The 27,393-nt window shown below is 40.2% G+C and overlaps 3 protein-coding genes and 1 long non-coding RNA gene across 8 annotated transcripts in view; 1 reads left to right on the top strand and 3 right to left on the bottom strand.

Moving 5' to 3' along the window:
• The window catches only part of LOC309715231 (uncharacterized protein), a 64,413-nt gene that overhangs the window by 11,367 nt on the left and 25,653 nt on the right, over nt 1–27,393 (top strand). The gene's annotated exons all lie outside the window — the stretch shown is intronic.
• LOC309715224 (P2Y purinoceptor 3-like) lies at nt 552–18,582 on the bottom strand. Of its 4 annotated transcripts, none has more exons than XM_082548168.1 (4): nt 18,446–18,582; nt 17,811–17,958; nt 3,926–4,511; nt 552–2,847 (listed from the first exon to the last, which is right to left on the bottom strand). In XM_082548168.1, the coding sequence occupies exons 3-4, from the start codon at nt 4,366–4,368 to the stop codon at nt 1,938–1,940; spliced, it is 1,353 nt and encodes a 450-aa protein (XP_082404294.1). In that variant the 5' UTR covers nt 4,369–4,511; nt 17,811–17,958; nt 18,446–18,582; the 3' UTR covers nt 552–1,937. The 4 variants fall into 4 exon arrangements, with proteins under 4 accessions (XP_082404294.1, XP_082404293.1, XP_082404292.1 ...); XM_082548167.1 differs by lacking the exon at nt 18,446–18,582 and adding an exon at nt 17,010–17,299 and having other exon boundaries at nt 17,811–17,822; XM_082548166.1 differs by lacking the exons at nt 17,811–17,958; nt 18,446–18,582 and adding an exon at nt 17,010–17,342.
• Nucleotides 11,636–15,558, bottom strand: LOC309714991. Its single transcript, XR_014279117.1, has 2 exons — nt 14,087–15,558; nt 11,636–12,803 (listed from the first exon to the last, which is right to left on the bottom strand). It is a non-coding gene; the product is annotated as an uncharacterized lncRNA (long non-coding RNA).
• Nucleotides 18,853–27,388, bottom strand: LOC309715273 (uncharacterized protein). 2 transcript variants are annotated; one of them, XM_082548265.1, is made up of 8 exons: nt 27,205–27,388; nt 26,222–26,286; nt 25,904–26,099; nt 24,296–24,408; nt 23,443–23,524; nt 22,507–22,617; nt 22,311–22,428; nt 18,853–21,573 (listed from the first exon to the last, which is right to left on the bottom strand). In XM_082548265.1, the coding sequence occupies exons 3-8, from the start codon at nt 26,093–26,095 to the stop codon at nt 21,479–21,481; spliced, it is 711 nt and encodes a 236-aa protein (XP_082404391.1). In that variant the 5' UTR covers nt 26,096–26,099; nt 26,222–26,286; nt 27,205–27,388; the 3' UTR covers nt 18,853–21,478. The 2 variants fall into 2 exon arrangements, with proteins under 2 accessions (XP_082404391.1, XP_082404392.1); XM_082548266.1 differs by lacking the exon at nt 26,222–26,286.

Here is a 27,393-nt window from a genome sequence, read left to right as displayed (position 1 = left end):
GACACCTGTGTGGTGTTAGTTTCTCATGCATGCACCTTAGAAGTAGGTGAAGTTGTGCCAAAGATTTCTGGTGCTATTTAATCTGTGTACAAAAAATAACGTCAGATGTGAGTTTTTTCCACTTTCTTCTGATTTTGGTGATGTGAAGATGTATTTGCAGCACATTTGGAACATGAGTGAAAGATGAACACAGAGAGGGAAACCGCTGCCTCTGATTTAACCTTTGTTTCTCTGATGATAGTTTGAGGTTAACATTTGTTTAACAGTGAAAACACAATTGCTTGATTATGTCTGGGATGTTTTGGAGACGTGTTCCTGTGCAGTGACACCACTCAGCCACCAGTTTAGTATCCTGTCAGCTTCAGCTGGACTTTGTATGAAAGTTTCACCCAGAATCTAAAACTGTGTAATAAATAACAGTGATGACATGAAGGCTGCTTAGTATTAGTTATTGTATGATGTCAGCAGAAGCCCGGCTGATTTGTCTCTGAAAAAGCTGATTAAACATTTCTGAGCAAAGACAGATCCACAAACAAGGCCGCACAGAGAGCTGAGTTCAACAACCCACTTTAATCCAGACAAAGTCCCACAAACACATCAAAGAAATGAGGTGTGATATCACAGAGTGACCCAGGCTGGACAACAACATGACAGGAAGCTGCAGCGCGTGCCTCTGAAGGAGATCCATCCAAACAGCCGGGCCGGCACGGCTGCAGTCAGCAGGTGCAAAAGTCGCAGCATAAAATCATAATGGTCACTTTAAAATGTTAATAACTCAGTGCTGAAAACACAGTGTGTTTCTAAACTGACTAAAACGGACACAGCAGTTTCTACTGATTGGTCAGGACTCCGTGTCCTTGTGATCTGTATGCTTATTGTTTAAAATTCAACATATTTCACAGATATTTAACATGCAGCTTTAATCAAATTTGGCCTTCACTGGATTCATGTACAAATATTTTTCTTCTCTGCCTTTTTTCTGAGAGATTAAAGTACATAAAAAAGGATTCATATGTATTTTCAACATTGCAAACCCATCCATCTGTTTTTTTCTACTTATCCAAAGCAGCGCCGCTGTGGTCACAACCCTATCCCAGCTGTCAAAGGTGACATGCACCTGGGCAGGTGTAGCACAATGAGACAGCCAGGCATACATGTGTTTGGACTGTCGAAGGAAGGCGGAAGGAGAAAGGGAGCCGCCCTCCCTTCAAGCTTTGACGATACAGCTGTGAATTGTTGAAATTCTTGATTTATTCGTTAAAAGCAAAAAATTGTCCCTCCCTCCTGTGTGAAGTGAAATGTTTCTGCTTTGTGAAAGCCACTACAGGGCTCGAGAGCGGCTGCCTGCGAGTCAAAGAAATAAATACAATAAATAAAAACAGATTAATGCAGGTAGCTAATCATTTCAGAATCATCCATACTGAGAGTATCAACGGGCAAATCAACATGGAAAAGCTCCTCTTAATGCACTTAAGGTAAATAGCCTACTATTTTAAAGAAAGGACCTCAACAATTAGATCATCCCATATAAGCACCACTTGGCAACAGTGGGGAGGAACCAAGCTCACTTTGCTGCTGGTCATGAAATCATCAGGAGCTCAAATCACTAAATTAAGAATAAATATATCAGAGTTTCTGTTGTTGGGACTTAACAATTTGTTTACAATTCAGTTACAGAATATTTGAAATAGACACCATCTCCTCCATCAGTTTGTCACTGTTTTCATTTTTACAAACAATTCCAGTGTTCAGACTGACTGGTAACAACGTCTGGCCAGGTATCGCTGCAGTTTTTTCGTATGCTTTAACAAGTTGGAAATGCTTCTTCTTAAGAAATTACCGATGCCATGTGTGGTGCATTGAGGAGTCTGTAGACATCCTCAAATCAAAAACAGCAATCCCACATGGCCTGTAACCCACTGAGGATCTATGGCATCCTAGAAGATAACTCTGGAGGACTTGGACTCGTTCTCTATGTGCACCTCCCTTTCAACCCTCTCGGCCACCTCGTGATCGTCTTCTCCCACTCCATCTCTTTTGAGGATCTTCAGCGGCCACCAGAGGGAGCCGTTCCGGCGGTCTCGATGGATGGTGCGTTCGGCTGGCCAGCAGCTGGGGCCACCTTTATCGCCCGTGAGGAAGTAGAGCAGAGCATTGAGCCATGCGTTGCAGGAGGCCAAAGGTCTGGTGACCTTGTAGCAGATGGAGACGGTCTTCATGGCATTGCAGCCGCCAAGCTGTCCCCGCCGCAGGAGCAGGAAGAGCGTGCGAGTCACATGGAAGGGTAGGAAGCAGAGTGCAAACAGCAGTGTGATAGTGACAATGGTTTTAATGGATTTCCGCCGCCGGCGGATGTAGTGTGAGTACTGTGAGCCAGAAATAGAGACGGAGGTTCTCTCGCGCCCTCGAACTCCTTCCACAGACCCGTCACCCACTGGTCCATCCTCGCCACCCTCTATTGAACTGGGAGGAGAGCGCAGGGTCTGAAATATTGTCCGGACCACGTGGGAGTAGCACCAGGCAATGATGACAAAGGGCACAAAGAAACCTAGAAGGTGGAGAACAATGCCATATGGGACGTAGTCTGCAAACTCCTTATCTATGGCATCATCCCAGCAGTTTATGTACTCCTCGCCGACCTGGTCTCCAGTTCTGTTCCCATAATCGCTCCCTTCTCCAGGCTCAACAGCCTCACCAGCTCTGCGCCTAACGTATCCGGTCTGGGCGAACCTGAAGATGGGGCAGGTGAGAATGAAGACCACCACCCAAACTAATGCGCAGATCCCCTTCACCACCCGCTTACTTTCCAGTGTGATGGTCCTCATTGGATGACAGATCCCCAGATACCTGTGGAGAGACGACTAGTGGTCAGTTCAGTCCATCAGTTTAACCTCTGCTTATTCAGCATTTACACTGAGGTTCATGTAAACTGTTTTCAGCCATCAAACAGAAATAACAGAAAACTCAGAAAGTCAAAAATCCATAGAAGAGTTGATCTGAAAGGAAACAGCTTCTCATCTCAGTTCAGCACCTGATTACTAACGTATAAGCCAACCTTTCACATAAATAGTATTTTTATGCAAATCTGACTGCAACATATCAGGTGATCCCGCTAACAAACTAACAGATAAACCACACCTACCTTAGAGGTAGTGAGCTAATGGAGCAAATGAGAACTAGCCTTTATTTAGTATGGACTGATGACAACGATGTCAGGTTCAGATTATCAGGGGTCGAATTATCAGCTGAAGCTTACCCATTCAAACCTACTGAACAATTATGTGGCTCTTTAACAGAATGGCTTTTGGTTAGGTCGGCAGTTTATTTTGATCACAAGCTTTGAGGTCAAACCCATCAGCTCACCTGTTGCAAACATCTGATCAACTTCCGATGGGCTCAAAGATCAGAAGAATCTGATAGCTTGCTAATTTCCTGTTAGCCAGTCAAAGTTCAAATAGCAAAGATGAGAAATCCATCAAAAATTAACATTACCAGGAAATAATATGAGCAGTAATTATTTGTTTGTAGTGTCGGTGAAAGTGTGCTTCTGGTTATGAGCTGGAAACAAAGGGGGAGGAGCTGGATATTTGAGTTACTAAACCAGTCTCATAATAACAACGATTACAAAACAATTTGATAAACAACAAAAAGCAGCAAGATGCCATCAAGCCGACTTTAACTTGAGCTTTAATGGCACCAACTGAAAATCTGCCACAACCAACTCTTGGTAAACTCTGAGAGTTGGTCGTGACAGGAAACTTAAACTCACAAAGTCTTACATTAAATCCAAATATTCACAAAACCTTCATTTATTTGTATTTATTGTGCAGATTTTCTGGTATTTTGGTTAAAGTTTAGACAACATTTATGCGGAAGATAAACTTTTACATTTTCATTTTGCTGCACTGTTTCTAGGCTGTCCTACCTGTGCACAGAGATGCAGGTAAGGAAGAAGATGGAGCAGTAGAGATTGAAGTAGAACAGGAAGCGTACGAGGCGGCACATGAAGTCCCCAAACACCCAGCAGTCCCTCAGCACATAGCTTGCCACCAGGAAGGGCAGAGACAGGCCGTACATCAGGTCAGTGGTGGCCAAGTTCACCATATAGATCAGGGAAGTGTTCCAACGACGTCCATGATGGCAGCAGGAGCGCAGGAGCACCACTGAGTTGAGGGTAAGGCTGAAAAGGAAGGTCAGCGAGTAGCAGACGGGTAGGAAGACATATTTGTAGGATTCATCGATACTGCATGAAGGCAGAGGGAGTGTCGAGGTGTGCGAGGTGCCTGACGTGTTGAGATGGTTGCTCGCCACAACTGCCGCCAGCAAGCTGATGTCTGGGGTGATGCTTGAGGTTTGACTCAACCCCATGATGAACCGCTGAGGCTATTTGTGGCAGAAGAGGATTAGTTCAGGCTTGTCTGGCATCATCTCAGCTCCTTCCTCTTCAGGTGCTATCTATCTAGCCATCTATCCATCCTCGGTCTTGGCTCAATGTTGACTGATCCATGTCTCTGTGACAAGAGAGGGAAAGAGAGCAAAGAAAACACAGCCTTATTGCCTCATTATTCTCGGGAAAGGTTGTTCAGAATGTACCACCAACGTTATGCTGATGAAGACTCTGTCTCGCTCAATTAGCCCCTCAATCATTAATGAAACTTTCCAGACCGTTCGTACAGCAGGCTGGTGGTCTGTTCTATGTTGGGGTCAGGTTTTTTTAAAGCCCGTGTCACAATAACTGAAGAAGTGCGGGTCAAGACGCCCCGTGCACAGCTGCTCAAATGGCTGAGTCATGTATATGTATGATTAAAGTCAGTATACAGTAGGGTAGAAACTCAGCTGTGAGCTCTACTTTGAATTTATATACTGCACATTATAGTGGCTTCGTGTAAAAACACAAAGTCTCTGAGAGGAAACAGCTGAAGCACAGGGTGTTATTTTTAGAGTATATTCCATGTTTATTAGTTGAGCTATTAATGGTTCCACGTGCAGATTGTTCTCTAACCTCTGAACAGCGATCAGAGTGTCAGTGCACATCTTAGGGTCAAGTTTGTGTTTCGGAATTTTTAACTGTTTAAAATGATCAAATATAAATCTTATAAAAGAAGAAGTGTGAGGTCAAAATAGAAGTGACTTGATTACAAGCTAACATATGAAGATGTTTAGTGTGTTGCACCAGCACAAACGTGGTTTTGCTGAGATTGACAATATTCTGTGTTAGAGGTGGGAACTCTGGGATTTTTGCAACTGACTCTGTTAGATATGGATTTCTGGGACTTCCTTTGTCAAGATCAAAACTATAGAGAGAAGAATACTTCAATCAAGCACACAGTTGGATTTACTAACTTTCACAACACCTGTTTTATTGCTATTTGCAGGGATATTCAATGCCGGAAAAAAGCTTGATGTGATGGCAGTTATTGCTGTGTGGAGGCATTGCAGAGATTAAAGACTGCCTTTGTTTCCATTTGCCTGGTCTCAAATATGGCCTGGTCTCAAATATGGCCTGGTCTCAAATATGGCCTGGTCTCAAATATGGCCTGGTCTCAAATATGGCCTGGTCTCGATGTGACTGACGAGAAGAGTTCAGAGTATGTGTCTTTCTGGGCACGCCCTTTAGCCGGTTCAGCAGGATTCCCATCTTTGGAGTAATTGACAGAACACATGTATTTTTAATTGTCCCATGTGAAACTGAGTGTGGGTTGTGTAATAAGAAGCACACACACTCAGTTTATGTGCAAATAGTCTCCAAATCCGTAAACATTATGTACATTATTACAACACTGTAGCAAAGCATCCAGGGTCTGTTCACAAAGTCTTCATTTTCCAGAATAACAAACATTTTAAAAACCTGCAGGTTAGAAAGTACGGAGATGGTTGGTCTTCAGGTGAGTCCACAGTATTTCACGTGTGGCTTGTTGAGCCACCGATTTTTGCTAAACCAGATGCTGCATGTTAGATTTGTGTTCTCATAAGTAAATATATTAATTTATCTTATTTTGTAAAAGACGTTTTCTGATTGTCATCTTATTTTGGAAATGATTTTATTTTGGTGATTATAGGTGACTTCACTTCCTGTTCCGGATGTTTTGAAGCGCGAACTGCAAAAATGAATGTATGTTTTTTCCCTCCGGTGTTGCTGTCAATAAAGAAAAAGGGAAAAGTAAGCAACAAACCAAGTGTGCGCATTATTGAGAGAACATGGCCGAAGAAGAAGAAAACTCTTCGAGCTCAACACTCTGTAACAGGTAACTCCTGTTACCTGTTCAGATCTGAACCAATGAGTGTTGACTGTTTTGGTACTTCACCCACAGGACCTACAACCGTCTCCTCTGCTGACACCTTGTTGTACAGTTTTTGGTCTTGTGAGTCGCCTCAATCATTCCACCTTTCTTAACGTCTTCAGTGGAGCTGCACTGCATTCACCCTTTCTAAAAAAGAATAGCTCTCTGACAGCCAGACTGAACGCTCAGATTTTCATTAAACATGTTGTTTCGGTCAACTAGGACCTCCAGTTCAGGTGCAGAAAGTTTTTCTTTTCACTGCTTCTCCTTATTTTCATTATTGTGGTCAACATGAGAGCGTCTGTGACCTTTACTTATGTACTTTTCTGATTCCTTTTAACAAACCAAATCATGCAGGTTTTGGCAGATTGGGCATGTCATGCTGAAAACAACTTTAACTGTGTTTAGAAAAAGCAACTTTTGTAAATCATCTGTAAAACCAAGTGCTCCTATTTTTGCCTCACTTAGTAAATCTGGCCCTTTATTCCAAACAGGACCTATCAGATGGGTTATCATGAAATTTAAAAGAGCATTCATGATCCCCAGAAAATAAATGATTTTGGTGATCAGTCTGCTTTTAAAAATTAGTCTGAGTGTATAATGCAAATATTTTTACTGTATTGATCTGATATTTATTTTGCTACACCAGCTGACATAATTATAAGGAGAAGGAGAAGCAAATGAGTCCACTGTACAGCACTCTGATGAATTCATGGTCTCAGTTACCTTTAGAGCTTTACCATTGTCCCATTAGAGTCACAGAAGCCAGGGCAAGTTTTGGGCTGGGCTACCTTGAAGTTATTGCTGCATGAAGTTCTACTCTCATCCTTTAATTATGGATCATCCACAGAGGAAGTGATTTGATTTGCTGATGGGTGGTTACACTATCACGCTGGGCATTCATAGGACATGCTCTGGTTGCCTAGGTAACCATCTAATGTTTGTATTACTCTGACTTATTTCATTTCATTTCATTTCATTTCATTTTTATTTATTTCACACTTGGTACTACAAATCAAACAAAACAACCACATCTTCTGTCAACAAAACACAACAACCATGTGTGAAAAGGAGCAGGAAGAAGAAAATATTCTTATTAAACCCTGCCCCCTATCTACCATCGAACTTATATCACCGGTGGGCACCAAAAATCAGGAACAAACTAATATTGACATTTCTCTCCGGTCGAATCCCAAACCAACATCACATTCATTCGCATTCTTCATACTGAGTTATCGTTTTAAACATATAACACTTTTTAAAACATTGTAAATTTATACAATTCTTTAAATTATAATGAAGTGAATTCCACAGTCTTATACCCCTAACCGTTGTGCTCATTAATCTTTGTGTAGTCCTGGCTAACTGATGTTTAAAATAAAATTTCCTTCTATTCTCTTCTCCCCTTGAACACATCAAAAATACTCTTTGTAACTTAAAAGGCAAAATATTATTTTTAGCCTTAAACATAATTAATAATGTCCGTAATTTCACTAAATCTCCTAATTTTAATAATTTTGATTCTATAAATAATTTGTTTGTATGTTCTCTATATTTAACATTATGAATTATTCGTATAACTTTCTTCTGTAATAGGTTTAAAGGTTTTATGGTATTCTCATATGTATTCCCCCAAACTTCAACACAATAGTTGATATATGAAAAAAACAAAGAAAAATATAAAATACGCATTGTTTTATAATTTAATAAATCTCTTATACTACCCAAAACATAAATACTTTTGACCATTTTCTTTCTAATATGTTCAATATGAGATTTCCATGTCAAATTCTCATCCACTATTACACCCAAAAAACGAAATTCAGTAACTCTTTCAATCAATTCTTCCTCTATAAACATAATGACTTTATCCTCCTTTACACGATTGCCAAATATCATATATTTCGTTTTTGTCAGATTCAAAGATAATTTATTTACATCAAACCATTTTTTTATTCTTAACATCTCAGAAGTCATAATTTCAACCAAGTCTTTCAAATTCTCTCCAGAGCAATAAAAATTTGTGTCATCTGCAAATAAAATCGAATTTAACCTTTTTGATACGTCACAAATATCATTAATATATAAATTAAAGAGTTTAGGTCCCAAAATAGAACCTTGAGGAACACCACATACAATCTTCAGTCTTTCAGAAGTATTGCCAAAATAATAAACATATTGCAACCTATTCTCTAAATAACTCATTAACCAATTCAATGCTACTCCTCTCACTCCATAGTTATACAATTTAGAAATCAAAATAGAATGTTGTATCGTATCAAAAGCTTTTTTTAAATCAACAAATACTCCCACTGTGTATTTATTATTATGTGTTGCAGATGAAATATCTTCAATAAAAGTCAACAACGCTAATGCCGTTGACCTATTTTTACGAAATCCAAATTGGTTTTCATGTATTAGTTGATATTTTTCAATAAAACTATCAAGTCTTTGTGCAAAGAGTTTTTCTAGCAATTTTGAAAACTGTGATAAAAGAGACACTGGCCTATAATTGTTAAAACTATGCTTATCTCCTGATTTATATAATGGTATTACTTTTGCCACTTTCATTCTGTCAGGGAATACTCCTGACTGTAGCGAAAGATTAAAAATATAACAAAGAGGAGTACTTATACAATCTATTGTCTTTTTAATTATGACCATGTCTATACCATCACAATCAGTAGATTTTTTATTTTTACAATTTTTTACGATTGCTACTATTTCTTTTATGGTAGTATCGGCTAAGAATATGGAATTAACCATTCTATTATCACCTATCCAGGCTTCCTCATCTCCTGGATCATCATTTTTCCTGATTAGATTTGCTAAAGTAGGTCCAACATTTACAAAAAAAGAATTGAATTCGTTTGCTACTTCGGTCTTATCTTTAACAACTTGATTATTATTAATAAAATAATTAGGCCGAACTTTGGGTGTGTTCTTATTACCCAATACCTCTTTAAAAATATTCCAAATGCCCTTAATATTATTTTTGTTTTCCTGAAAAACTTTATTATAGTAATCTTTCTTAGCTTTCCTCAATATTAATACCAACTTATTTTTATATAGTTTATATTTCATTTCCGCATTTTTAGTTCTATATATTATATACTCCCTATATAAATTATTTTTCTTTTTACACGCATTTGCAAGACCCTTAGTTATCCAAGGTTTCCTATTTATATTCTTTTTCTTATGCTTAAATGATATCAATGGACAATGTTTATCATACAAGGCCAAATATATATTTAGAAATACTCCGTATGCAATGTTGACCTCATTAACATAAACCTCCTTCCAGTCCGTTTCCATGAGATCTTGTCTAAACCTATTAATTGCTTCATCATTTCTTAACCTTCTATAACTCACAAAACTAGCTTCTTTCTTTCTTTTCATATTTAAATCGAAAATAAAAAAGACTGGTAGATGATCGCTTATATCATTTATGATGAGGCCACTTTCAATATTATTCTCCAAACTATTAATAAAAATATGATCAATTAGTGTTTCTGATTTCTCCGTTATTCTACTCGGCTTTATAATTAAAGGATAAAATCCTTTACCATATAATAATTCAAAAAAATCTGACGAAGCCTTATCATTTGTCACTTTACAAAGATCAATATTGTAATCACCACACAAACATACAGTCTTATTTCCCTTAACCTTACTCAATAAATTTTCTACTGCTTCTGTAAATAACTCAATCTGTGATCCCGGTTTCCTATATATACACGTTACAATTATATTACTTCTCTTTTCTATATCCAATTCTACTGTCACAGACTCCATTAAATCATCCATAACAACAGACATACATTCAACTTTTTTACATTTCAAATCACAATTAACGAAAAGTGCCACCCCTCCTGCCTTTGTCTTAATTCTATTCACAAAGTACAAATCGTATCCTTCAATACAAAAATTACAACCCTTATTCTCATCTAACCATGTTTCAGACAGAGCAATTATTTGAAACTTGCCTCTCAGACTATACAGAAAATCTTCAATCGAAGCAAAACTTCTATAAAGACTTCTGCAGTTAATATGAATTAAAGAAAATGTATTGGCTATATCAACCTTATCCCTGAATTGCTCCTCTGTAAAATAATCACATGTGACATTAATTGTATTAAGCACATTCCTTTCAGGGTCAATACCTACTTCAAAATCATATGATTTATAATCTGTGTCGTCAAACATAATGCATAAATTATTCTAGCGCTATCTATTACCTCATAAGAAAGAGAAGGAAACAAAAAAAGAGAAAAGGAGAAAAAAAAAAAACTGAAAAAGGAAAGAAAAGATCCTAAGCAATCTCACATTCATTTATCAACATATTTTAAAGTCCGTTGATCTTGTTATCTTCCATATCCAATTTTACAATTTCCTTTTGTCCTTTTCCTCCCGAAGTAGCATTTGACCTTGCCAAAAATAAACTAGTTATAGCCATAATTGGTCGCAACCATTTGTCTATCTTAATCATATTATCACGTATAATTGTCCAATTCCTCAAGTTCCTTAATCGTTACAACCTTGGCTTCTTCTGGTGTTCCATTCAGTTTAATCATCACTTTGCAATTCCTGGTCCAGGTTGCTTGAATCTTTTTCTCCTTCCGTAAAATACGAGCTTGTCTTGCAATATCTGCATTTCTTTTTGTAAGATGTTCATTCAGATATACTCCACTTCCTTTCAAAAGGCTGGACCGTCTCAGCAATTCTACTTTGTGTTTTCGATTAACAAATCTCACTACAATTGCTGGAGGAGCATTTTTGTGCCTTCTAGGAAGAGTATAGCATGCACTGTAAAAAAATATTCCGTAGAAAAACAGAAAATGTCCTGGTAATTTTCTGCCAGTACATTTTCTGTTTTTTTACGGAGGTTTGACGGACCTTTCTGTAAATGATAAAACGGAAAATTCTGTAGATTTACAGTATACTCTCTGTACTATTTACGGACATTTCCTTCAGCTATAAAACAGAAAATTCCGTTTATTCACAGTATATTTTCTGTATCATTAACTGATATTTTCCGTTAATAGAAAAATTGAAATTTCTGTTTATATTACTATTTCCAAGCACTTCTTTTCACTGTAACTCATTAAATATAGTTCTTTACATCCTTAAACGTACATTTCTATGCAATTACAACCTAGTACACCATGTACTCAAAAATTCATAAATTAAAACTTAAATTAATTTGTGCTTCGTACACAACAACATTGGTACAATTAATGTTAAATATTCTTTTATTCTCCTTAACTCAAACACTATACTAAAATATAATGACAGCATCCATCTTGTCATAAAACTACTAAACAGCTGATACATGAACAAAATAACTCACAAGCTTTCAAATTTGAGCATTTTTATTTCCTTGAAATCAGGTTGCCCTCATGTAAATGTGTTTATTTACATTCATTCAAGTGGCTACCAAGTGTTTTCTTCAAACAGGACACCTGACAAACAAAAAATGTCATATTTAACGACATGTTCACATTTAATAATATCCAGAGTACCTTTTAGTTAGAATCACTGCCTTGTGGTAGTTTTGCCTCAGCCAAATGGTTAAGGTGTGGTTTACATCCATCTCTGTCCACTTATGATACAGTATACACATGTAGTCAGTTATAGCCAAACACCTTTGATTACTGAATTACATTCACTTCATTAATGAAGTGAATGTAATTCACATTTGTGTGAACATTTGTCTGAGATTAACTCTTTGGGCTCTTTACCTTACAATATAACATACTTGAGTCAAAATTTGTTGACTGTTTAAGTGGTGCCACATGAATACAACTGAACAGATCTAAAGAAGATGTTCCTGAACTTTGGGTTTATTCGAACAGGACTGATGGATAACCACAGGACTTTTCCCCATATGATAACTACAACACATAATAAATTAAGACAGATTACTGTCCCAAACTTAAAGATAAAAGTGTATTTACGGGACTTGTTTTGTCAGTGAGGAGCAAAGTATAATTAGAAGTGCTTGTTCTGATGAAAAGTTAAACTGTAAACAGCAGCATAGTGAATAAGGATCTGTGTCCACGAATCCTCAGCAGTGACAACACTTAAACATCATAGTTCAAAATCCTTAATGCACACCTTTTTCTCCACGGTGTTCAAATTCTCTAAGCTGGTTAAGTAGAGGAAAAAGTCTGACATATTTCATGACCATTAAATGTTAGACAAGGCTCTGAAAACGAGGTTACAGTTACAAACAAAAACCTCTGCTAGTGCGCACAGACCCTAAATCACAAACAATAAGACAATAGTAAGACAAATTACTACAAAGTCTTGTTACCGCTCTTCATATAACAGTGTGACAAAGTCCTGAATGCAGCCTGCATGTTAGTACATCAAGGTCCATCTGAGCTTTAAGTAAAATACACTCAGCTTTTCCTTGGATTTTAAGAGTTGCTCAGTTCATACAGGAACTGCAGCAGTCGGAGTTAACGTGTCGCTGTGTTGCTCCTCCGTGTCAGCCATTGAGACTAGTTGCAATTTATTCTGAGGAAAAAAAGAGAAACAACAAGACATTTTTAAAAAGTTTGTATTTTTATAATTTTTTTTTACCTAGAGCATAAACAACATAAACAAAAAAAGGATTAGGGCTGTGCGATATGACGATATATATCAGATTACGATATAAAAATGTCTATCGTTTCATATTATACACTATTCTTTGTTTTGTGGTGTTGCAAAATAAACTGTTTACGGCAATATTTTTTTCATGGTTTTGATGGTCACTGTAGTTGCTATATTATTTCTTAAAGTTCTCTCTTTCTCTTATACTTAAAATAACCACACTATGGACGGACAAGTGACTGTTTTTACGCGTACTTTCGTTACCAACAATGAGGATAAAACCATCGTGTGGCTCCGCCGTCCGCTTGTTTATTTTCCACATAAACCTTTCACAATAAAGCTCAAGTTTCTGTTGAGACTTTTCAAACTAAACTGAAATTATATACATTATTCTCAAACATAAAATTTCAGAATATGCATCAAACAAATGACCTCAAATAAAAACATCAAGTAACTATAAATGGCGCTTACAGTCACCACGCAGACGAAGGCACAGAGAATACCAGCATGGCCAGCAAGGATGAGGCAGAACCAGAAGGACCAGTCAAAAGAAATCGAGGACCTTATTGTTAAATGAGGGGCTACCTCTGTAGCATGGACATGGTTTGGTTATGAAAAGTCTGACACGCCCCAGAAAACTGTACTATGCAAATTATGCCACAAACTGGTCCCCACCACCACTCGAACACGACAAACCTCTTTAACCACCTACACAAGAATCACATGAAAGAGTTTCGAGAGAGTTTACGAATGAAAAGCAAAAAAGAGTCGTCAGGTGCTCAAATTAATCCTTAGACTCAAACGTTAGAACAGGCTTTTCCTTGCAGCACGCCGTGTAATAAATACTCAGAAAGAAAATGGCGGCCATTTAAACTCATGTCTAAAAATGTATAGTTTCATGCATCGGTCAAAACACTCGACTCCAGGTACACGACGCCCAACTGAAAACATTTCACATAAGTCGAGTTGCCCGAGAATCACAGAATTTACAGAAAATGCACTATTTTGTGATATATATCGTTATCAGGAGAGATACGTCTTATATTGGGATATGAGATTTTGGTCATATCACGCAGCCCTACAAAGGATTATAATTCACGTAGAGTTGCATACACATAACACCATTCTGTTGCAACAAAAGCAGTTTATAATTAAAGTAACATACATACCTTGAAAAACTAAATCAACCACAACATTAAACTCACCTTGTGTTTGTAGAGAAGGTGGTCAGGGTTTTTCTTCATTTCCTGAGACCAGCTGCTCTGGATCATCACCAGCTTGTATCTTCATCTTTTTTTTTCCACTCGGGGAAGTCTTTCCTTTTCTTGGCCATTGCTCTGCACTGGAAAACCAAAGTGTGTGATCAAAGGTGAAATAAGGGATATTTTTCCACTGCAGGACTTAAAGTGCTTCAAGTAGTGATAGCTGTTGATCCATTTCTCAAATAATCTGTAAGGATCTGGATTTTTAAGAAAGATACAAATATCTCTGCTTATATTTGGCTAAAAGCTTGATATAGACAAGGCATATAGAGCCCCTGCACACCAGCACTGCGCTTACATTATAGTTCAATCAAGAAATAGTTATTATTGATTTATTATTGAATTTTTTTAGTAATAATTTTTAGTATTTAATCACATTAGCACAGTGGGGTGACAAAAATATTCCACATACAAGAAATACTGCTCAGCATTTCATAAATTACATTTTCAACAAATGTTGGAGTAAAAACACAGTTACAGGGAAAATGTGTCTGTCTGTAAATATTAACTAAACATTTCTATGTGCTACAAAATAGACATACTGTAATTGTAAATGTGCTGAGGTGAAACTATACTTTCAATAATTTTACCACTACAGTCTGTTAACCACCGAAATAATCTATGCTGGTCAGCTAGCTAAAAGTCTTTACTTTAGCAGCCCAAATCAGAGGCTAACATTAGCATTTGCTAGCGTCAGCCAGGAAGGTCTGAGGCTTAAACTAGGGTTAGTGTAACTTTGCCTGAAACCCTTTAAAGTGTACAGTAGAGCCAACTGTAAAACACAGGTATTGATACAGTACTTATTAGAGTCCTAGAATAATTTCTAGAACCATGAAGTTCTCACTTTCCCAGTTATCCACATCGCTGACTTTCGCTAATTAGCTAGTTAGCAGTCACAGCTGTGTAATACCCAGAGAGACACAGACAGCTAACTATAATATTTATGAAAACTGGTTCAGCCACTGAAGGGCAAAACTGGTGGTATCACAGTAAAAATTATTTTAACATTAACTAAAATAAAGCTTAAGTCATGTTAAACCTAAATAACAATTATTTTAAAAAATGAGTCCGCAAAATATTCCTGACTTGTCTGGAGACAGCCGAAACCAGTTAACAAATAAATTAACAATTCTTTCTAAATAAAAACACGGAGTCTTTTGAAAAACATTATTTTAATAAAACGAAACATGAGTTTTAATACTTACCACAGAAATTTGAAGGCAGTTTCTCCAACTTCAGAATCCAAAATCTAGATGAAGCCTGAAAGAAGCCTAATGGCTGCTCTTGCGCTTACTTTTCCCTCCTTTTCAGGTTCTTTTTCCCACAATGCATTGCAGTAGTTGAGAAATACAGAAAAATACCTGTAAATGACTAATACGGAAAATTCCTTCACGTTTATACAGTAGATTGTACTGTATTTTTACGGATTTTTTTTACAGTGTGCAGATATATTGTTACTATGCAGGGGAAGATTTTTACTCGAAAAGAATTCCACAACCTGCCGTTCCAACGACTGTAGCTCCTCCATCGGGGGCACGTCCTCTCCTCGTTTTGCACCAGTCCCAGATTCGGTAACTCTCGCATATGTTCTGTGTTTAGTTTCCAGACCTGTAATGACCATTTCCTCGAGTCGAGCCTGCTGTTCTAGGTCGTCCACCTTCCTTTCCAAAAAATGGATTGTCTTATCTTTCTCCTTGACCAGATCTTTTAGTTCTTTGATTTGCTCCATCATCGACATTAATATTCCTTGTTGCTTATTTACTTTTTCAATTTCCGACGTCAACGAATTAAGTGAATGCTTAATCTCTTCCAGATCTTCTTCGACTTTCTTCATCTTTGCCATTTTGTCTCTCTTTGATGTCAATTATTAGTACCTTTGTTTGCCCAAACAAAACACGTGACTTAGCCTGAAACAGGTGTGGTGATGACACACCTTATGCGATTTGTGCGAAATCTCTGTGGGCAAGGGCAACTCAAGGGCATAATCTTAGGTATGGTGGCCACAGTAGGGCAAACAGCTGTTCGTCTGTAGTAAGTGTGGGCTGTCAGTCTGCTGTTTACCTCACCTCTCAGTATATGGCCAAATCTAATTACCCTGGAAGAGGCTGTAAAAGTTGTGAAAGCAGCCTGATAAGAGCCGTAAAGACAGTAAAGCTCCCTTCTGTACAATGACAATAATACCGAGGTGAATTGTAGAGAACATCCTTAACTTTTTTTTATCAGTGCTGCTGTTAGCCTCCATTAGCTGCTGTTAGCCTCCATTAGCTGCTGTTAGCCTCTGTTAGATTCCACTGACCTTTGTTAGCTGCTAAACACTGTGTTTAGCCACATATTTTAAAGCATGAACGGATAGAACAGCAATCTATGCATTCATATGCTGCATGCACAATCTATGCATGCAGCCAGGACTGCTGAGCAGCTAGAAACCTCCATCAAACCAGAACAGGACAGCGTTCCTCTGTGAGCCCAGCAGCTGCTGTTAGCTCTCAAACGTTTACAGACTGATGCACAGTGGAAACACGAGTCTGTTCCAACTTTTTACAGATGTGTTGCTGCCATTACATCTTTCATGAAACAGTCTCAGTTTAAACTTTTTATGTTTTCTTTGTTCTGTTGTGAGTAAAATATGGGTTTACCAGCTTTGCAAATCATTGCATTTGTTTGTTATTTACACAACGTTTGTTGGGGTTATATTGTTTTTTTTATTCTTCTTTATAATTAAAAGAAGGAAATGTAAGTTGCTTTATAATTTATCACTCTCATTATGATCAGTTATAGCAATCATTCATTACTAAGTGAGCAAACACACCATCTCATCTGGAGGCAAGCAGAGGATTAAATCCAGTCTGTATGTTTGTGGACTCACCTGTGATGGTATTAACTGACAGAAGCTGACAGCAGCTGTCAGCTGGTGCCTGATTTCCATGAAGACATTCCTGGTCCACGGAAATTTAAGGGTGCGTTTGAAAGATTTGAAGCGAATCTGGCCTGAAATTGATTCTGTTTCTAGTACTTCATCTTCCGAGCATCAGTGGATCAGAGCCTGTCGTCCTTTGAGCTTCCACCTCCGGCTTTTCTTGGTAGACTTGTGGTTAAGAAGTTTCTGTTTCGGGCCCAAAGGGTCTCTCTGGGTCTCTCTCCTGACCTTCAGCTTCTCTGTAAATAATTGATCAGCGTTCATTCAGCCACAGCTGCAGGAATGAAACCCAATACAGGGACTGCAGCGGGCGAGGAGGAAGAGGAGGAGGAGGTGCTCACAGCGCCAATGATTTTACACGAGCAGCCGAGGTTTGAATAATTCAGAGTAGACATAAAATATTTTAATGTCTCAAGTTTAAATGTTGATGCCACCCAATATTTGTTGAATTTATTAGGATGTTTTAATGTCTTTACTTTTTATTGCTGATTGAATGAAGTATTTGGATGCTGGATATACAAATTAGCTCGACGCCAACTCTCCTGTAATTGTGATGAACTGTCCTCCACACGACCCGAGATAAAATCAGTCACACATTTCAACTAATGAGCTCCTCGTCTTCTACAAGCAGCCAGAAAGTCAAAGGTTTATGTTCATAAATCCTCAGAGTCTACACGTTCAAAGGAATTAAAAATAATTTGATCAGAGTGGACTTTAAAAAGCTTCTCGTGTGGAAACAGGATCACTCACCTTCTCATCCGGAGGAGATCCTGAAGCTTTCAGCTCCTCGCTCTGCCTCCAGTTATCTGAGGCTTTAATTAGAGAGAAAAGTGAATGGATCAGCCCCTCCTCCTCCAACCCGTCCGCTCTCTTCTCTCCATCATCACCACCATCAGCTCTGATTCATACAGTAAATACTAAATAAACAGAGAGCTGAGGGGCAGACCAAACACTATCAGCTGTGTTGAGTGTGATCAAACACGGCAGCGGGATCAGTGTTCAAACAGCCGCGGTCTCCTCATTCTTGTCACATCCCCTCCTCCTGTTAAACACGGCCAAAGTTTCTAACACCGAGCTCAGTGTATGACAGTTTATCTCAGTTTTTTCTTCTCCCAGATCTCTGTGATGTCATAGTAAGGAAATACTTCTAATATAGTCATCTCAGACTGAAGAAGTGTGGGCTGGAGCTCGAAACAGCAGCTCCACATCAAACAACCGATGCACTGATCCAGGATCTGACAATACAAGCTGTCTGCTCCCATAACCACCAAGTCTTTGATTCATTTTTTGGGAAGAAGTGGAGCCAGGATTATTATGACCTGCAAATCCCAGAACAAAAATAATAATCATAATAATGATTTTTCTGATTATTTTTTTTACATTACCTGATCCAACCTAACTATAAACTCTATGAATAATAGAAGTGATAAGAACCAAGATGTTTAGGGCTGCATACAATAGCCTGAAGATAAAACACCTAATTTATCCTGCAGGTGTTTATGTGTCTAAAACAGGGGTGGAACTCCAGGATGTGTCCTTGATCCATCGCAGCCGATTTCAATGGCTGGTAATGAACTAATCATGTGATTCAGGTGTGTTGAGCCAGGGTGAGATCTAAAACCTGCAGGACACCGGCCCTCGAGGCCTGGAGGTCCCCACTCCTGCTCGAAGGCATTAAAATTAATAAAAGAAGTGATTTTTGTGTCTTTGCAGATAAACCTGGGTATCATCTGCATAGAAATGCACATATATGAAGAACTACAGCAAAGCACAGTAATATGACATCATTAAGTTTTGCTTTTAAAAATATATTTCAGAATTAATGTTTACATATACAAATATATTTGTAGTTAATTTTATTTACATTTTAAAATACTTCTCCAAATATTCTTAAAGTCACGGTGAAATGATTAACAGCCTTGTATCAGTGTCATAACCTTCCACAACCTCAAAACAGCACATTTCAGTGTGACTTTATATACTTTAAAGCACATTTCTCATTACAGTACATCGCTTTCAATGTAAATGACATTCAGCTTCTTATCACAGGCACGAGAGCACAATGCTAAATATCCTCGACTACTGTTTCAATGACTACTGTGCTCATGAAAACAGATTCAGGGAGTTATTTAAAGCACATGATGGATGAGATGCAAAACATTTAGTTTTAAGAAGAAAATGAAAGTAAGGCAGCAATCATGGCACATAGTTGGTTATATTCAGTGGATTCTTCCCTTACATTTAAAGTAAACAACGATAGCGCGATCACAGACGGTACCTGAAGAGTTTAGCATCAGTTAAAGAGGAATTTCACCACTGTGACAGAAACGCAACTTTGTTAGTCTGAAGTTGTTTCAGTTATTTATTTTCTGCTTTAATGTGATGATGACATCAAGTTTGGGTGAAATTCCCCTTTAATTAAAAAACAAAACAAAAACTAAGTATAATGTCCAATAATCAAGATATCATGTAAGCTCTTTAATTCCACGTGCTTATATCTGTGTGCTGTTCCCTTTTTATAGTAACAGGTAAAAGTGGTTCAGTAAGTAACACAATAAAACTTAAATAAGATAAGTTAGATCCCTTTTGTTGATTATGTCTAATTAGTCTCGCCGCAACTCAGAGAACACAGCGAAAATATGTGAAAATGGGATTTTTTTAGATGAAATTTGATCACCAAACTCCCAAATCTGAACGTAATGTTAGGAGTCAGAAAGTTGACCAATTTGACTTCGATGAGGATGTTTGAACCGATGAGTCACTGAGCTTTCAGCACGGTGTAAAGTAACACCGTTTTACCAAAATGCATCTTCTAAATGAACTGAGTAACATTCGTTGTCTAAGGTCCAAAGTTGGACAGGTCTAGAGACCGGTTGGCAACCACCTACCAACCACCAGGTGCTACAGAAAAATGTGTTTTAACCAACTGTGAGGTTGCTGGAGGTTGGTAGATGAGCTCAGAGGAAGACACCGACAAGCCTCTTTGTGGTTGGTTTGGCAGGCTGTCGCTCCCAGCTGTGATGTGACTTCTCTTCCTGTAAACACTCGACCAACAAGCCGAGTGGTAAAGCAAACAGGAAAGTGCAACACAAACCTGAAACCTCCACAGTAAAAGTTGCACCTTTTGAAATGTGTTGTTTTCAGTAGTAAGGTACAACTTTTACTTTGAAGGAGTTTCCTGTTTGCCTTTCCCGACCGCTTGGCTCAGTGTGAATGTTTGCAGACATGTTGTCTTCAACACAAACGTGGCAACCAAATCAATCACAGGGAGGTTTTTGGGTGCAGCGCTCCCTTTGCAACCCATTTTCACCCAGTGATAACCAGCAACCAATCACCACTTGGTGGGAATATACATGTACTGATAGCAACCGCAGGTTTCCAGGGGGTCGCTCACCACAAACGTTTGACTCGTGGGTTTATCAAAGTCATTGTTTTTGGTCTGCTGACCATGATTATGTCTCCCAAATTTCATCCTGTAGCTTTAAGACCTGTGTCTCAAGGCAAAAACACGGTTACAGGCTGTTTGACGAAGACAATGGATCCTCTGAGGAACATAAAGTCTCCACAAAAATCCTCTTGTAGGACAGAGTGAGGATAATAACACCGTGCTACCACGGTGGCTTAAAATGAGCATTTAGAGGAGCACAGGTATCAAAAAAGATTTGAAAAGCTCCAGCTTTCTCCAAACGTCACAGCAAAATATACTAACCTTTCCCAAAATGTCAGTTTCATTTTCAGAGGCCGAGCCTGTAAATCTGTGGTGCAGATGAAGACCCCTGTCATGCAGTTTTGGAGCAGAACGATTTAGTGATCCTGGAAACATGCTGAGAAAATGCTGCATGAACATGTCACCTGCTGAAAAACATGAAGAAGATTATCTGAGGTTTCCGTACAAGGGACTTAATAGATGACCAATCAGAAGAGAGTGTGCTTATAGAGAGGCGGGCCTTAAAGGAACATGAGCTCCAAGGATTGTTTGAGGCTGAGGATGAACTCGGGGCGTCACATACGGAGCTGCTGTGAGATGAACGAGCTGCTCTAACAACAGAAACATAACAAGCCCGATTGTCAGGAGTCAGAACAACGACCGAGACTTCGGTTTAAACTGTCACAAGCCAGCAGCTGATTGGCCGTCCCGATGAATGAATCTGACTTCACCAAAAAACCCTCCAACATCTGAGCTCTGTTATGAACGTTATTCCTTTCTGTGAATACCGACGTGAGTCCTCCAGGATCATGTCATCGTCGTTTCTCTGGATGGTGCTGATTGGTCAGTTTAGATGAACCGGCAGGTTGTCGCTGACGCAGTAAACAGCTGAGGGGATGACACGCCCGAGCAGTCAGCCTGGTCCCAGAGAGGCTGAAAGAAGGAGCACTGGGCAGAGACTGTGCGAGGTGTCCGCCGTGCCGTTCTGGCGTTAGGTCAGGTCCTGGACGTCCAGCAGCATGGCGTCCTGCTTCGTCCTCAGCTGGTCTCGTACCAGGAGGTGGGCCACCAGCTCGGAGCTCAGAGCTGGAAAACAAGCAAAGCAGAGTGTGGGCTAACACGAGGCGTTTGTCCCCAGAACAAAGTGGAAGAAATTTCTGAGCCCGGTAGAGTCAGATAGAGGCCACAACAAGGTGAGGCTGAGAGATCAATCAGGTCTGATTATTAAAACCAGACAACTGTGATCAAACGCTCCACTTTTCACAGAACAGCTCTGATTTTTGTGTCATAAATGAAACGCACCTGTTTCCTTCACTGCAGCACAAAACAGCCTTCAGTCTACAGGCTCTACAGGAAGTAAAGTCTCAGGGCTGTGGAAAGATTACTGACAGCTGCGATTAGCTTCACATCTTTTCTATTCAAAGTTTTAAAGTCTTCACGACAGAGTAAAAGATTCACTATGAGGCTAATGAGGAATGTCATTACTTAGAAAACCAGCCTGGCTTTTCCTGCAAATGGTAAATGTATTTGTAAAGCGCTTTACTCGTCCCTAAGGACCCCAAAGCGCTTTTAAACTACATCCAGTCATCCACCCATTCACACACTGGTGATGGCAGCTACATTGTAGCCACAGCCACCCTGGGGCGCACTGACAAATGTATAATTAACACAAATATATAAATTTGTTTCTTTATTTTCAAGAACAAATCTGTTGGACGTAAACCTAACAGAGACAAAGTTGTGAAATAAAGATTGACTCTAAATGAAACCCAGATGTGAGGCTGTGAGCAGCACCGTTGTGTTTCCGTTAAAGCTCTGCGTACCGTGAACGTCTCGTTCCAGCGACGCCCTCAAGCTGCCGAGCTGCTGCAGCGAGCGTTCCTGCAGCTCCCAGCGCTCCAGATGTTTCCGCTGGGCCACGCAGCTGCTGCCAGCCAGCCGCTGCAGCAAACACACACACACACACACAGATGAGCTTCAGGTCATCGATCTGCTGGTCGGGCTCGGGCTCGGACTCACCTCCTCCTTCTGTTCGGCCAGCAACTTGTCTCTCAACGTCCTCAGAGCCGTGGCCACTTCCTGTTTCAACCCAGCGGCATGGCAACCATTGTGCCCTGTTCCCTTTGTGACCTGACAGGGTCAGAGGTCAGAGGTCAGACTGTGGATAGCACCTGTTTGTGACTGTGTTTTAACCTGAGCATTAGGAAGTGGTGAGGTAAAGGCGAGCCTGGGTTCAGAAAAACAGCAACAAGACTCGCTGGAGAAACGCTGCCCCCTGCTGGTGACAGCTGCCGTTACGTTCTGCAGCAGATAATCACAAAAAGTAGCTTTAATAACAGTTAGAGTTACACTCCTTGTGCAGCGATGTGTTCAGACAGTGACGAGTGAGAACACGAGTTAGTGCCTGATAATGACTCAGAGACGAAGGAAAGGATTCCCACATGGAGCCCAGAGAACTAATCGTTTAACCCTCAGTGACTTCCAATCAGTGTTTCAGCTTCTTTTTAAAATTTGATCTCTCTGTACAATGGACTCCGAAAACTCTAAGGGTTGACCCCATTTTTCCGCGTGATCGAGCTGTTCTTTATTTTTATTGTTGCCTGGTGATGAACTGATGTTCTCCTGCTCTGGCTGGACTCTCCTGCAGATCTCTGGCAGTAACACTGGCTCGGCTGCTGCTCTCAAATGTTTAGCAGTGTCTAAATATCCTTTGAGAAAAGCTGTGTCCACACCCAGCTTTGCTGCCACTCTGCTAGAGGTTCACAGATCCCAAAAGCTTAAAATGTTCAGTGATTACAAACAGCAACACTGGAAGGTTTCACGAACAGACAAACTCTCCTTTCACTACATGAAACTTCTGAAGCTTAGATTCTGAATCAGTTTGTTGCATTTGCAGTAAAATCTGTCCCTGATCTGTGTCCTGAAACTTGCTGCAGCAAGCAGAGCAGGAAGCACCTTTTTATTGGCCCCCTCCTCCTCCTCTTCACTGTCGCTGTTGTTGATGAAGCACAGCTGCAGGTTTCTGTGGTTGTGAAATCTGTAAACAAATAAAATGCTTTATTTTTTTCACAAATGAGAGGGGAAGAAACGGTCATCAGCTAGCTGGATCTCATGGCCGAATCCACAGACGGTAACGGCACGGCCACGCTCGAATAAAAACAGGACGGCAACCTCCCCGTGACTACGGAAACTCAGTGGTTGCCAGGTGACCAAACTTATAACTTCAGACTGCCAACATGTTGCAGTCAGTCTGTAACAACTGTTATTACAGCACAGCACCACTAGGGGGTGTCATTCTACTATCGTGGTAGGAAGAGAGACCCCCAGAGTGAGTACAGCCCGTAGCCATTACAGTCGAGCTGGCTACTAACTTCTCACCTCTTTGTGAGGAAGACCATATCCCTGCAACGGGCTGACGCCAGCATCTGCCTCACCACAATCATTTATGCGACGCCACACGTTACCGGACGGTAACTTTAGCTGGAATTTACCGTGATTTGAAAACGTTCTGCTGAGTCATCGGATTATCAGAGTTTGGAAGAATTATCCGACCGTATGCATCGATTTGATGCTGGAAACAAAAACATCGCTAATTTCTTGCAAAGATGATGAAAATGCATCTGGAGGCTTCACGGTGGGACCTCGCTAACCAGCAAGTGTTGCTTCCTCCATCCTGCATGATGGAGCACCGGTGTAGGAGCGAGCTGGCCTGCGAGGTCACCGTCATCACTGGGCAACACTTTGACAGATTCAAACCAACAAACACGAACTCAACAAAAAACAGAGATTATCCACGACGCTTCATTACCGTGATGTAACAACTGCCACTCGACACCTCCTGAAGTCTTCCTCCTCCTCTTCCCCCCAGACGTTGCTCCACACTCCATCTGGATTTCCCTCCGTCCTCAGCCCCGCCCCTCTCTGCAGGAAGACAACATAACCTGAGGATAATTCTCCACCGATCACCTGACGACTAACCATCAACATCCAGGACTGAAAAATGAAGCATCAAAAGTTGCAGTTCCCCCGATGACCACTAGATGCTCTAAAGGTGCATCCAGGACTTGGACCGGAAGGTTTAGTCTTATTGGTTGCTGTGTTTGGTTGCCTTAGTTTCAGTATTTTGGTTTAGTTACAGAAGTTGACATTTAGTTGCAGGCATTGCTGGCTTTGCACTGGTTTTGTTGGTTCAGTTGCACAAAAACTTAGTGTAGCACTGTTGCTCTAGTTGCAGCAGTTGGTTTAGTTGCTGAAGCTGAGACTATTTTGTGTTGCTGGTTGCAGGGGTTGGTTTATTAGAAGACGTTGCTGTGTTTAACTGCAGGTGTGAAATAATGTTAAATTGTTATGAAACTACAAATATGGTTCCTACTGGCTTTAAAAACCAACCATGAACTAACGTTGGCCTTTCAAAACTTAGTGAGTGACGCCACAGTGGTCACATCCATCTTTTATATACAGTTTATGTTGACAACAAACCACTCAGACTGGTTTCAGATTTTTCTGTGCAGCAAAGCAAGGGTGAAAGAAAAAAGTACTCCAGCAGCAGCAGATTCTCACCAATCACAGGAAATGTAGTAAAAACTAAAGTGTGATGGGTATCAGCCCAAAAAGCAGCACAGATAAGAGGCTGTCGCCCAGAGCAAACAGGAAACTGATGTTGGGAAGTTCTGAGTGATCGTCGTGTCACCAGAGAACGTATAAACATGCAGCTGTGACACCAGGTCGTTGAACCACCTCCTCCTCCTTGTTTTAGCTCGGTGTGGATTACGGCAGCGGCTCTTCAGACACAACAAACACGATCTCATCCTGTTCAGGATCGAATTAAAAAACAGGGGAAACGGCAAAGACTATCAGGAACAAGCTCCTCAGAGACCTGAAGTAAAGAGCAGAGGGGGGGGCAAACCATGCTGGATACTACATTTCCCACAATGCAACTGAACAGCAGCAAACTAAAAATTTGAAGTGAAGCTTCTCTTTCAACCGGCAATGTTTACAGATGGGCAGTTTCCTGCGCTCAGCTCTGCTGGTTTAATTCTGCTCGTATTCCTGCAGATTCTGCTCTCAGGCTCTAACGCTTAGTTCCAGGTTACAGCCTGAAACTATGGAAACCACAGCTGGCTACGGATTGTGTGTGCTGCCCAACCTGTTGCCCAGTGGCTGCTGAAGGTGGCTGGCTGCTGCTAGGTGGTCGCTAAGAAGGCGATGCACCAAAAACCGCCTTGTTTTTGCTTGTTTTTGTTTTTACTTTAAAATTCGAACTAACTGCTGGAATCTCTCGTGGACATTAGATGAACTGCAGGTTTTGGTGCTTGATTTTTCCTTCTTTGTCCAGCGAAGTGCATCATGGGAAATGTAGTCTTTCCCACTGACTGAGAAACAGAGCCTCAAACTCTGAACATTATCTATAGCTGACCTTTGACCTTTCCCTCCGCTCCTGCTCCTGTTTCTCCAGCTCAGCTATCCGCTGGCTCAGTTCCTCCCAGTGCATGATGGGAAGGTCCTGGTCCAGAGAGGATGCCTCCATGGGGTGATCCTGATGAAGCTCCTTCTCCTCCCCCTCCTCTTCCTCCTCCTTCTCCTCAGACGTCTCTTTCTCTCCCTCCATCCTCCTTGAATGAACCAAAGCAAGATCAACAAAAAGTAAACAATAACATGTGTAAACACAGAAAGCAACAAACAGCGTTGTTTTCATTTTAAAACTCTGAAGACCAAAGTGGAAACTCAAACCTACAGAATGTCTGAGACGATTTATCCACAACACTCATTAACATGTTGCAGTTTTTTCTACTCCTGGATCTGTAAGAAGTCACACAGAGAAATACCTTATATGGTTATCTCAGGCAGCAAAGCCCCACCCATTTGCATTCTGTTTATGAGTGGCAGCCAATAATATGGAAGTGGCTTAAAGAGGGAGGGGCTAAAATGCTGTGCCACCGGTGCATATTTTTGTATCTATTTAATATTAAGCAAATATTGGGCCAGTATTGCCGATACCAATACTAATAATGTGGCAACCTCTCAGTGTGTCATAACATATTTGATAATTCTGGACATAGTTTAATGATCACTAAATCACAGCGAATTTAACTTTCCACAACAAAAGTAGTAGTTGAAGTAGTAGTAGTTTGAAACTGGGATTTTTTAGAGCTGGAATTTGAATGGTCCTGTCAGTGAAGCCCTTTGGCTCAGCTTCTGCTGTTTAAAGGTTTCACAGGCTGTTAATACAATATACAGTCAAAACACAAAGATATTTATCGATACAGTATTAACATCAATGCTATTCTGTACGTTTGATGAACTGAAGGTCCAGTTTAAGATAAAGAGGGCTTATTTTGAACTTTAACTCATGTTAAGCTACTGTAGAAACCCAGGATAAACATCTGGAGCTGGGACTGAGCAGTGGTGTGAGCTAAAGTTATTAATATCATTAATAACCCAGCAATAATCATGTAAAGCTGCACACATGCCAAATACAATCAATAGAGATCAATAATTAAGGAATAGTTTCAACAATCTGGTAACGTTTAAATATGTTTACGGAAGATTTATTGGTTGTAAATGATCTGCCCATGTGGTTGCGGATAGAGGTGAATGATCAGAGTTCTGACTGCTGCTCTCTGAGCCCTCCCGGCGGCTGTGGCTCCGCAGTGTCCCGCTGCTGTCGCGCTGCTCTGGCCGCATGTTGTTTAGGAGCAGCGGGGACACCCCACCTACCAGTCACATCCAGGCGGCTCCGGTTCTCCCCGGCATGTCGCCGTCCGTGTGCGGCCCCCCGGGTGCTCCGTGTGCGCCTCCCGCGAAGCTTCACAGTTTTTTCGGGAACCTCGAGTAAAGCAGCTCAAAGTTTCCTGAAACTATTTTAACTCCGTCTGAGGAAGGAGCACCTCCTCCACCTCCCCTTCC

The sequence above is a fragment of the Aulonocara stuartgranti genome (genome assembly GCF_965226115.1).
Source record: "Aulonocara stuartgranti genome assembly, chromosome: 10".
NCBI classification, from domain to species: domain Eukaryota; kingdom Metazoa; phylum Chordata; class Actinopteri; order Cichliformes; family Cichlidae; genus Aulonocara; species Aulonocara stuartgranti.
The sequence above is the reverse complement of the archived record's forward strand: the minus strand, read 5'-3'. Positions and strand labels throughout refer to the sequence as shown.